Source organism: Chaetodon trifascialis, chromosome 11 (assembly GCF_039877785.1).
Source record: "Chaetodon trifascialis isolate fChaTrf1 chromosome 11, fChaTrf1.hap1, whole genome shotgun sequence".
NCBI lineage: Eukaryota > Metazoa > Chordata > Actinopteri > Chaetodontiformes > Chaetodontidae > Chaetodon > Chaetodon trifascialis.
Window position 1 is genome coordinate 13,596,431 of NC_092066.1, and position 12,533 is coordinate 13,608,963.

Below are 12,533 nucleotides of genomic sequence, written 5' to 3' on the forward strand. Positions count from 1 at the left end.
TTTATTGAATTTCACTTCCTCCCCATGCCCTCTGTGCTGTCACCCCCTTTTCCTCATTTTTTCCTCCTCATGCTCCCTCTGCATATAGTGGTGATTGGCTCTGCAGTAGGACAGTATAGTGGGAGCTGAATATATAGCACCATCACCGTATCTGTGACTCTGGGTCTGCTGCCAGCTCACTCCCTCCACCCATTCTCTCTTTACTCTCTCTGACCTTTCCTTATTTGCGTGGATGCTGTTGTTGAGGCATTTTGCTGACCTAAAACGTCCCTTTATGCACACTGTATACATTATACATTGTGAGGGCATGTTCCCAGGGTAGTTGGCACCATATAATCTGTTGTTTTCATGGTGCAAGGTTAAGTGAGCACCAGAAAGAGGAATGTTATGAAATATTAGACACACAGTGAAATACTGTGAAAATGCAGCAGTGTGTTAAATTAATGCTGCAGTAGAGGTTGTGCAGAGTGTCTTTGTCCACTGCACAGCCCCCAGGACAACAATGTGTCCGCACACAGGGAATCCAGATCTTTGTGTTTTCACTTTAGTGAATCTGAATACTTCACAAACTAGTGATGTCTCATTCTCTCGCTTCCTCTCTCCACTTCATGGTCAAACCTCAGTCTCTCTGCGTCTCACTTTAGCCTGAGTGCTTTATGTTATGGCACCCCCTAGAGTAGACAGTCGCACATAGCTTTTATGACAGCTCAGTGCAATGCTCCACATTCAGAGCCAAATTTTGTAGTGAGATTTTGGGAATTTTGGATTAGCAAACAGACAAACAAACAAAAAAGATCTTTTGAAATACACTGAAAGGGCATCAGGTGACAGATAACACACATTTGTGAAAGTTTGGAATCACATAGGCATTTTTGTCTATTTGCTATATCTCCATGCATTATTCCAAGTGTCTCATTTATGTTAGCACTGCTTTTTTTTTTTGGTAACATGTTATTGTTTTTCTGTGATGCTCCAAATATTCTTGTCTTAGTGTTGATTGCATTCAGTCATAGATGTACTGAGCCATAGTTTTTAAAAACAGTTTTGTAAGAGCAGCTAATGCAGCGAGATCAAACTGACTTTACCACTTTCACATGCGATTGCCACGAGTCTTCGAATGATCATTCATTAGCTTTAATGCTAATTTGTACACTTTATTATGCTACCTGCTTGATTGTTTGCTTCTGGTTTACTTATGAAGCACTTTTGAACTTTTATTTTGAAAAGTGCTTGTCTGCTTACTGAGAAATATCTGCAGTGTGGAGCGGTGGAATGTAACTAAGTACAATTTTGAAGTACTTGTACTTTACTTGACCATTTCTGCTTTCTACCTCTATATCACCACATTTCAGAGGTGCAGGCTACTTTTTACAGTTACTAGACAAATTAAGATTTTACTTACAAAACATATTATGATGTTAAATTACAATGTTTTGTTGCGGATAAATGTCTATTAAAAAGATCAAATTAGCTCCACCTCGACCTACTACAATAATAAAATGATACTTGTACACTGATTCCTCAGTAATAATAATCAAATTATATAATTTACCACTAAACACTCACAGAGTCTTAGTCTCTGAACTGAATACTTTTACTTTCAATACTATAAGTACACTTAGCTTATAATGTGTACTAGTAACTCCTAGTGTAGTAGTTCCACAGTGTGGTATTTCTACTTTAACTTAAGTAAATGATCTGATCACTTCCTCCATCACTGCAACCCACAATTTGTACTTTGCATGTAAATGTCAACAAGTGACAACCACTACTTTGCCACAGGACCTGATCAACTTTTACCACTCACGCCACGTGACTGACTTTACGTAAGTCAGTGCGCGTGCACTGGCGCTATAACATAGGTTGTTCTTTTCTTGTCTGGCCTGATGCACTTTTAGTATACACACACTGAGGTGAGTTGACAGCGCAGTGTGACTGAGCAATAAACTTTTACACCACGCATGTGTCAAGTGGACCACCTTTGTCTTTAAAGCGCTGGGCTGCAGCTGACGTAGGCTCTGCGTTGACCGCTTGTTCCCAATGGATCCGAAGAAAAAAAAAATATTTAAAAAAGTATCGGCTCCTGGGGGGGCACAACATCTGTGCAGCAGCGTCGGATCGTGCAGCCCTTGTCGTCTTAACTGTCAGCTCCGCATTACCTCACTCGCCGGCCTGCCACTTACCCCTGCCTGCAGTTTAACTTTGGCGTGCATGCTCTCTCCCTCCCTCCCTCCTTTCCTGCTATTACGTCCGCTGCTGGTAAAGACGCGGAGGCATGTGGGGGGGCTGGGGAGGGGGGGGATGTACAATTAAGAGCACATTGTAACGTCCTTGCGTTGCCTGCCGTGGCGGAAGAGGAGTGTGCCGTGAACGCGAATGACCGACGGTGGACGAGAAGAGGATAGAAAGAGAGAGATAGGGCTAGAGAAAGAGAGAGAGGGAGGGAGAGAGCGAGAGAAAGAGAGGGGGAATCACTCAAGATGCCTCGTTTTAGCGTAATTTGTCCTGCAGACTGTGCCCTTCCGGCGTTTTGAGGGCTGCTGCGAGCCTGTAGAGAGAGGCTGGCTGGCTGGCTACGCTATGCTGCCTGACCCTGCTGTGTTGTGATAGCGTTGTCCGATTGTTTGGATTGAGAAAGGCTCCCATCAACCCAAATCAATGAGGATTCTGAGGCCATTCCTTCAGAAAGGAGCGCATATGCTGCAGTGTTTCTGTGGACAACGATCGAAGTCGACCACTATCACCAACGGTGAGAGACAAACATAGCACCATAGCTTTATGGCTACCTTTGCTTTGCATGCTTTCTCTCTTGAGTGATGGGGGGAAAAAAAGAAAAAGAAAAAGGGGGGAGAGATAAAGAGAGAGGAGGAGGAGGAGGAGAGGGGGGGTGAGTGGTTTCATTGGCCGCTCGAGTGTGTGAGTAACATCTTTCGAGTCTGTAATGAAGGGAGCTTATCCTTGTGCTCCGTGTGTGCATCTGTCCCGAGTTTTGTGTGCGGGGAGCTGCTGGCAGTCGGCATCCAGCCGCACTCCTCCGGAGAGGGCTCCACTTACTTTACCCAGACCGAGCAATATTTTGCAGACGATCGCGTTACAGTGCTGCATCCGAAGCGGGCCAAAAAAAAAAAAAAAAAAGGACAATGCAGGGATCAAGTCATTAAACTTCAGGGGCCTGGAGAGGCAGCGCTGCTTTAGGGCCCCCAAACAAAGCAGCGCGGTTCAGCACCTCGGATAGCGCCATAGCAGAAGCAGTCCGAGGCGGGGGCACTCAAACTTTTCATGTTTAAATAGATTTAGACCACACCAGGACCCCTAAACGGTTACATTTTGCGCCATAATCCCTGCTGTCTCTACTCTTAGTGGATAACTGAATATTAGTTGTGAAAACTCCCATTTCCTCCTTCAGCACTGTTGTTGAAATGAAACTTCTTATTTTGGATTTTGGGGCCCTTATTTTGAACCTCCACAAGTCCCCAATCTCCCATTTGGCAAAACCAGGGACAGCGTAGGAATATGGTTTCCCCTCACCTGGAGAATCAAACAGTACTTTTCAAAGTGTCTTACTTTGCCATATGTCCACTACAGAACATGCTGCACCTAGTGGTGTGAAGTCTCAATGACACACACACACACACACACACACACACACACACACACACACACACACACACACACACACACACACACACACACACTCTAATACACAACCAGCACTCAACAGTCTTTGGCAGTAAGCCTAAGATGCTTGCCATGTCCTCCAGTCATGTCTGAGCAACTCACTGCGCTGCTGCTGTTGTTCACTCCTAACATAACCGCATCTCCAAAGTCATTAAAAAAACATCCTTCAGTATTTCCGGAGCGAGACAAAACGCCGTTTTACTGGGAGACAAATGCAACACCTTCTCCTGTCTCCTCTCGTCTCTTGCAGCACGTTGGATCTCCAGCAGTTTCAGCTGGAGCCGGCTCTCAAATTCAGGGCAGACAATTAGAAACTCCATTAAGCACAGTTGATTCCTCTGAGGTACTTGGACCAAAAGCAGCACGCACACTGGGATATGGAGGACTCGGATATAAAGCGCCACCGGTCCTTATCCTGCATCTCTGCTCACTGTTAGATGAACCTCGTGACCTCAATCAGAACCTTATGAGTCAGCTCACAGGTGTTGACACAAATGGATGCAAAGCATGAATGCACAAATCTAGTTAAAGCTGCTTGAGGTGAAGCTGCGTCAGATTTGGGGGGGTTGTTTAATATTTTGCAACTTGTGAGCTCATTCACAAGTTGAATCGTTTCTCTATTTGATTCTCTGTTTTTGAGTCGCTGTGGTTCATTTGCAAGTGTCTGCTGTGTCTTTGCTGCTTGTCCAAAAATAGAGCTGCAATGTGATGAAAGCATGCTTTTTTTTTTTTAGCGCTTTAAACAGACACTACGCCGCTGAACAGCTAATATGAACCCATATCTGAAGTTGGCTGTCAGCATTATTAACTCAGCAATCACTCATCAGACTAACTCTCCAGAAAAAAGGGGTCGAAACCTCAGCTGATAATCTTGAGTGCGTTATTCACTGTTCTGGGGGACGCTGACCCGTACAAGATCATGTAAAGCAGGAAGAGCGGAGAGTGTTTCGCTCTACAGATTCAGGCACTATGCCAGGATTGCCACCCAGGGATTTTCGGTGAAAGATGTTTCTGAGTAGGCTTAAATGTTTGCACCTGCTTTCCTTTGTAGTGTCAAGTTGGCACCTGGCTTTTGTTGTGTTAAAGTTAAAGTACAGTCAGGGTGGATTGCAGGTGGGTGGCATAATGGAGAAACAACCAGTAATAAAAGCGTGTCTTCACAAGTGGTTATACTTATTTCTAATAATGGCACTGCAATGCAAAATCATTGTCAGTTTCCATCTGACTGTGGAATCAATAGAACGTCAGGTTTCATTGAAATTACTTTGGCAACAGCTTTTTTTTTTCTCCGTCAGCCAATCCTGATGTCTTTACAGACTGATGTGTGGCATTTTCAGTGCAATCAAACACCCAAAGCGAAATGCATTTGCATTCTCGTCAAGCACGATTTGTTTTTAATGACTGAATTAATTTGCCTTGATAGTCTTAATTAGCAGTTGGTTGTCATCTCTCTGCCTGGGCTTGTTTGGTTTTGTGGCTTTTTGCTCACAAAAGAACAACAGTTAAGATAAGCTGCTGGAGTATTTTCCAATGTGTGTACATGATGGTAAATGTGGGGAAACGCATTCATGGAAGAATCTCTTTGTTTTTGTTCATCCATGCAACTTGCGCTGTTCTGGTCTGTAGCTATCACACTAACTGCAGTCAGCTGTGGTTTGGGCTGGCAGTGTAAATGTGGAAAGGAGCATCGTGAGCCTCAGCATCGCACTTCTTCTCACACGTCTCTCCTCTTTGCCTCCGGAGACTTGGCAAGACAGTTTATCAGACATTACGCGATGAAAACTAGTTCCAGCTATTGTGAGTCAACAAATCTGTGAGGTGTCTCAAGGACATGTTAGAGTGACTAACTTCAGTCTCTCTCTCTTTCTCAACACCCGTGGTTCATTCTTTTTCCACAAGGGGGCAGCAGGTATAAAGAAATTACTGTGGACTCTGGCAGTCAGCTCTTGTCCTGGTGGCACCTAAAGGGGGGGGGGGAGGGGGGACGCTGGGGCTTTGGATCATTTAAGTTTTCAGAGATATGTCATTCCTGTGCTGCAGAGGTCAGTGTGCATCATGGTTCATACTTTAAATGATAAAACCCGAAATGAAACCACACCTCCTGTATGCTGTCAGCTGTATTTCACAGCATTCAGAATACTCATAGCATAAAGACGTTGTTTCTATCAATGAACGGGCAAACGTTCAGAGTCAAATCATTTTAATGGAGAATTCAAGCGGTGTTGCCTGCAGTGCATTTCCTTGCAGCTGTGTTTTACCGCACGTGGACATCGCTCAGCTGGAATGAAGCGAGCATCAATTGTGTCTGGTAGAGGGACGACGCCTAGCAGATCGTCATTAGGGAATACTTTATCTTTTCCTGACAAAGATATACGTCCTCTGTCTCCAGAGCGCTCCACACCACACAGGCCCTCCCATTTCTGAGAAAGCTCACAACCCAGCAGCTCTTTTTTTTTTCCAAGAAATGTATATCACACTCCCGCATATCCGTTAGAATGATGAATGCTTTATTGAAATTCTTATTGATCTTCCTTTATGCTTCAGTGACATGTTCATTTCTATCGCTCACTTGCAACTCGATAAGAATACAAAGCTAGACTGAGGGCTGTGATTTAGAGTCCAGCCGTCACTTTCTAAACTTTTGTTTTGCTCTCTGTATTTTCTCTGTCTGTCTGTGTGAAAGGTTGTAGCTGCCCTCCATCTCTCTCTTTCTGTGTGTCTCTCACACACACCCACGCACAACATACAGCCAGACACACACACGTAGAAACGCACGAAGGGCTGACCGGGGTACCAGCGCTTCACATTCAGCGCTTTCATCCATTATATCCAAAATCTTACGTAAGTGTGTGATGGGGAGGAGGGAGGGAGGAGGGGTGAGACAGTGGTAGTCAAAATGAAACCGTCTCTCTCCCTCTCTCTTGATCTCTCTCCGGGTTCAGTTTGGAGAGAGCATGTCAAACCGAGTCCTAGAAAAAGCCTCTAAATGTTTCATGCTGTTTCATCACAGGGAAGAGAGAGGTTTTGCTGTGCTGCTGAAGACTCACGTGTTCTTCCTCCCACTGTGTGTGTGTGTGTGTATTGATGTGTGTGGATGTGTTTTACTCATGTTGTGAGAACAGAAATCTGTTACACACTCGCGTTGTGGGGACTCGCCGTCCTTTTGGGGACAAAACACAACTCCCCATAATGTAAATAATTACATTTTAGGAGAAAGATTTGGGTTACAGTTAGGTTTAGGTTTAGGCAAGTAGTGGCTATGGTTAGGGGTTAGGGTACACATCCATCTCCAAGTCAATATCATGTCCTTTGAAGTGATGGAAGCACGACCGTGTGTTTTTGTAATCGTACAGCTATCTTTGTGAGAACCAATTTTAGTTTCAGACCTTGGGAGTTCGGACATTTTTGGAAAGTCAGGACATTTTGGCTGGTCCTCACTTTCGGACTTTCAAAGGACTGTTGGAGGGTTAAGGCTTGGTTTTTAGGGTAAGGGTAAGGGGCTGGGAAATGCATTATCTTAGTGTGTGTGTGTGTGTGTGTGTGTGTGTGTGTGTGTGTGTGTGTGTGTGTGTGTGTGTGTGTGTGTGTGTGTGTGTGTGTGTGTGTGTGTGTGTGTGTGTGTGTGTGATCCCCAGCCCATGCAATAATAAACATGTACCCAGAGGCACATGCTGGTACACACACGTTTGCAGGAAATATTTGAGCCCTTTGATTCATCTTTATTCTAAAGTCATTCTCTTTCATTCCAGTGAAAACAGGAACATTTATCTCCGTGCTGCATGCAACTGCAGTAAAACGTAATCAGTTGACTTGCACGTGTCCCCAGATGATCTTAGCAGAATGTATTCTGTCATACATGCTCGTGTATTCATGTATGCACTCCCTCTTTCCTGCAAAGACTGCTGAGGGGCAGCGGTCGAAGCTTTGGTGTTGCAGTATTTTTCATGGTTTGCGATAAGGACTGTTGTGCAGCTGTTGAGGGTGTCATTTGTAATGTTTTGGTGTGTCGTGGGGTAGTCCATTTCATTTCCATAAGCCCTAAATCGCATTTATCCATGTGTTGTGTCACCGTCTGGGTCGTCCGTGTACCACTGGTGTTTTGGTCGTGCAGAAACCTGTTGCAGGTAATCCTTTTAGCCAGATTTAATATGTTCTTTACGGCATGTGTGGCCACGGGCTTTTAGAAGATAAAATGCGTGCTGGTGTCCCTAAAGCAGAAGCTATGCGGATAAGAATGCTGTATGGTATCAGCCAAACCCGATTTAAATTTATCTTTCTTCATGCACACTGCTGCCTCCTTGCTGACCGACGTGCCCCAATTGGAAAACTAGCGTGCAACTTCGGATTTCAATTGTAATTTAAAGAGACACATGACCCCAAAGGACATTACCCACTCCATCCTGCATAAACACCCACCCAGACCCCCCCCCCCCCCTTTTTTTTTTGCTTAAACATACATTTTATAATCACATCTTTTCATCCTGGAGATCTATCTTTCCCTATACGCCCCTCCGAGAATTCCTAATACGAACCTCAATCACGTATGATTGCGTTAAAAGAGTTGGAGAGAGAGAGAGAGAGAGAGAGAGAGAGAGAGAGAGAGAGAGAGAGAGAGAGAGAGAGAGAGAGAGAGAGAGAGAGAGAGAAGGGGGTGGGGGGCATGGACCGCGACCGTCCACCCTCGCTGTCGGCGATGTAACACACCGACAGCATCCATTCGGGACGCGCTGGGAATAATGCTCAGGCTACATTATCATTTGTGCGCTACAACAAAAAGCACTCCGGCGTGTGTTCGCCTCAACTAATTGTTGCTTTTCAGACGACAATCCATCCCTGCAGCCTTTTACATTACATCTCTGCAGCATCCTTGCAGAGTATAGCCTCTGCTGCCGATTCCATTTTTCCGGCTGCACTCAGAGGTGCCATCGACAGAACCGGAGACTGGGCTCACATATCTCGGGCTCCTGCACCGCCCCCCTCCCCCCTCCCCCGGCCTGGACCAGCGTCTCATTCATCGATGTGCGTGGAGTAAATAGGCTAATTAAGGGGGGGAAAGTTAGGATCCTTTCTCCAGCCGCGCACGAGCGTCCCGTGCATGGATTTTAGGTTTGTTACGAGGCGTCGGGAAGCCAGAGGATAGAGCTGCTGTGCAGATGAGGATTACGAAGTCGTGCTCGTCCGACGCGGCGCCGTTCACCTGGAATACCTGAAAGCTCTCCCATGACACGCAGCTGCATCAACTTGTCGAGACTGTTGCATGTATTCACGGCTGATATGTCGGCCCCTGTGGCCTAGCCCGTAGATTTGAGCCGCTGTTGAATCGAAGCCCTGAGTGCCATAAACTCGCAGCAGCTCAATTACACGCCACTGTCCCCACATGATGAGGCTGCCCGAAGCGCAATGATGCCCGGGACTCGGAGGATTTTCTGATCAGGATGACATTTGGCTGAAACACTCGTGGACCCGTAACACACAATCAACTCTCTTGGGGGGTTTTTTCCTCTCTTTTTTTGCGCCAAGAAGCTGCACCAAGATCCGACCTCTGCCGAACTAGACTCTCGCTTTTCAGACTCGGTTCGGGGAGATGGCCGCGATCGCCAGCTCCCTGATCCGGCAGAAACGCCAGGCGAGGGAGTCCAACAGCGACCGGGTCTCTACTTCGAAACGTCGCCCCAGCCCCAGCAAAGACCCCCGCTCTCTATGCGAGAGGCATTTCTTGGGGGTCTTCAGCAAAGTCCGTTTCTGCAGCGGCAAGAAAAGACCCGTGCGGCGGCGACCAGGTCAGTGCTGTAGATTTTCTTTTTTTTTCTTTTTGAACTGATGTGTGTTATGTGTGCGTATGGAAGCAGTCCCCCCCCCCCCCCCCCAACCCCCCAACCCCACCCCGCCCCTCTTTGGAGCAGCAGAGGCATTATACTGCAGTCAGCGGCTCCAATCTCAACCGGAGGAGAAGGTAGATTTTCTCCGCGGTGCGAAAAAAATCCACCTGTTCCATTAGACCTCCTTGTTGTCTGTCGATCCACCGCACGACACAGCCCTCCCCCACATACCGAACAAGAGCAGCCAGAATGTATAGGAAATGATCTGTAAGCTGTGACGTTCCCCCTTTATTTATTGTGATCCTGCTCTCATCGGAATAATCAATAACCCTGGAACAAATCTGATGCTACTGTGTGCCAGTCAGAGCTGGAGTCCAGCAGCTTTACAGAATATTTAAGCCTTCGATTTTGCATGCTTAATTTTTGCACCCCCCCCTCCCCCCCCCCCTCCCCTCCGAACACACATACATACACACACGCACACACAACTTGAATGCACTCAAAAAGGCTGCTTCAAATTGCCTAATTCAATATTACTGCAGATTGGGGTACAGAGGGGAGATCAGTTGCACTGCAGTGCACCAAGGCTCTTTTCAGATTAAATGTTTTAATGGTAAATGTTTATTGCAGAGAGGGAGCTTTACTGCAGTGAAGGGAGGTATAGCTTGGTGATTAAGGGCTACTCTCACTGTATTCATGGACATAGGCTCCGTGCCTACTACCCACACTCCATGGTACAGCCTTCCCCTTTCAGTCCTCCTGGGTCTGTCCATGGTGCACAGATAAGAAGCCAGCAGTGCAAGTCGCCCCTCTCTGAATCCAGATCCGTGTGATGCACGACAGTCAGGTCCTGCAGACCGACTGATGAGGGATGAGGCAGGAGGACAGACATCAATTTTTAAGGCAGAAAGGGAGGACAATGGAGACAGACAGCCAGACAGACTGAATCAAAGCCCTGTTGTAGCGCAGCCTCATCACACAAACAAACTCAGCGCCCAAAACCGCCATAAAATGCCTGAATAGAAACATGAGCAGACAACCAGCCAGTCAGGCCTCCAGGTAGGTAACTCCTCTCAGCTGACACATACATGACCAGACAGACAGACAGACAGACAGACAGACAGACAGACAGACAGACAGACAGACAGACAGACAGACAGCTGCTGTATTTCCTCTAATTCATCATCCTTATATTTCATGCCATATATTTGCATATAAACAGCCGATACACTGGAGAATTTCTGAATTCTGCCTGTTTAAAAGACTGTTGTTTTTCCTTCTATTCCCCCCCCTTCGTAAGATGCACCCTCGAAACCTCCACAGGTGTCCCATAAGGGCTGCAGGCTAGGTCAGTAGCTCAGCCTCCATCCGTGTGTGCTGTGTTTCTTCTCGTCTCCACCCCATCTCGCGCCCATGTCGACTCCCCCTCGGCCGGGGTGGGTGGGAGGTGTGGACGGGGAGGGAGAGAGAGGGAGGGTGGGAGGCAGGGAGGGGCGGGGGGCTTCAACACCTGTCTGACAGCCGACGACCCTCTCCCTTGCTGATTTCTTCTTTTTTCTTTCATTCCTCCTTCTGTGTGGCTTTCTTGGATTTTTTCAGCTTAATTTCGTATCTGTTTTTTCTTTTCCTCGTAGCTCAAGCTCTCCTATAGCCAGTCGTTTGTCGCTCCTCTGTCTCTTTCCTCTCCTTGTCTTTGGCTCTGCCTCCTCTCATTTTGTTTCTGCCTCATTCTCTTTGTCAGTCAATGTCGGATCAGTCTTTACCCTCGCTCCTTGTTCTATGTCTGTAAATATGTGTCAAGTACTTCTGTGTAAGTGTAGTAGAGGTTCTGACTGTAGTGTATTTTTTGGTGTATATGGATATGATGTGTTTCTCCCTGTCAAACACTATATCAGAGCAGGTGGTCATTCACCATTTCATGGTCATGACGCCATTTGTCGACGTACCTAAATGTTTTTGTCCTTCTGTATTGGTATGAAGTAAATTTATTGACATTTTAATGGCCCATACGCACACAGGACGACCTGCTGTATGTTGTCACTGATGCACAAACACATGTTGTACTCTGCTCTCTGGAGTTTAGCCTGGTGTGTACACATGAACACACACATCACACACTCTCTGCTAAATGATGGGGACTGATGAGCCGTCAGCGACTGCTCGGGCCAAGTTGACGCCTTAATTTATGGAAGTGTAGTTATCACATGTGATTGACTGACGTGTTCACTGCCATGTGCTGTCAAACGCACATAAGTCTGCGCGCACAGGCACACACACACACACACACACACACACACACACACACACACACACACACACACACACACACACACACACACACACACACACACACACACACACACACACACACACACAGAGTCTCCTCACCGTGCCTGTGATGGATGATGAAGGGCCTGTCCCAGGAATTGATGGCCCCACCCCAGGGGTAGGTGAGTTGGGAACTGCTGGTCAGGATGATGTACAGTTGAGGTGAACCCACTCTAGCTGGGGGGTCACTGCTCGGTTTAGTCTTCCTATGGTCTCTCTCCTCCACACACTTGTCTTCTGTAAGATATGAATAGATAATTATTGCAGTGATCAGTTTCCATGTAAAGACTTAACGTCTGCTGTTTCTGTTGTAAACAGATCTAGAACTTGGATCTTTTTTCTCTCTCTCCTGATACCAAGTTTAAAAATCTTTCACTCTGTCAAATCATTCGGGGGTTTTACATGCCGGAGTGGACCGCACTGAACTGCATGACCTCCGAGTCTTGTTATGACCTTGGAGGACAGCCGGGCTCACTCATTTGCCTTTACCCCAGTCGCATACGTCAGGTTTGTGAGCCCTGCCAAGCAAGCATTTTCAGTTCCGAAATGTTTATTTAGGCACGTAAAATGAAAGCGAGCATCAATTCAGTTGTGACAAAATACATAATTTGTTTCTTTTGTGAGAATGAAGAGGGAGAGGATAAACAAAGGATTAGTAACACCCAGCATCTGAGTTGCTGTCTGATTTCAGTGGAGCTTGTCTCAAAA

General features: G+C 46.5%; 1 protein-coding gene across 4 annotated transcripts in view; it reads left to right on the forward strand.

Moving 5' to 3' along the window:
• The first annotated feature begins 2,334 nt into the window (after positions 1–2,334).
• Positions 2,335–12,533, forward strand: part of fgf12a (fibroblast growth factor 12a) — a 29,644-nt gene continuing 19,445 nt past the window's right edge. Inside the window, exons 1-2 of one of the 4 annotated variants that reach the window (XM_070973534.1) lie at positions 8,384–9,458; positions 9,525–9,631. In XM_070973534.1, coding sequence (XP_070829635.1) covers positions 9,263–9,458; positions 9,525–9,631 — 303 coding nt within the window. In that variant the 5' untranslated portion in view covers positions 8,384–9,262. Of the gene's footprint in view, positions 2,750–8,383; positions 9,459–9,524; positions 9,632–10,797; positions 10,846–12,533 lie in introns of those variants that run through there. The other 3 variants (XM_070973531.1, XM_070973533.1, XM_070973532.1) reach the window with 3 other exon arrangements.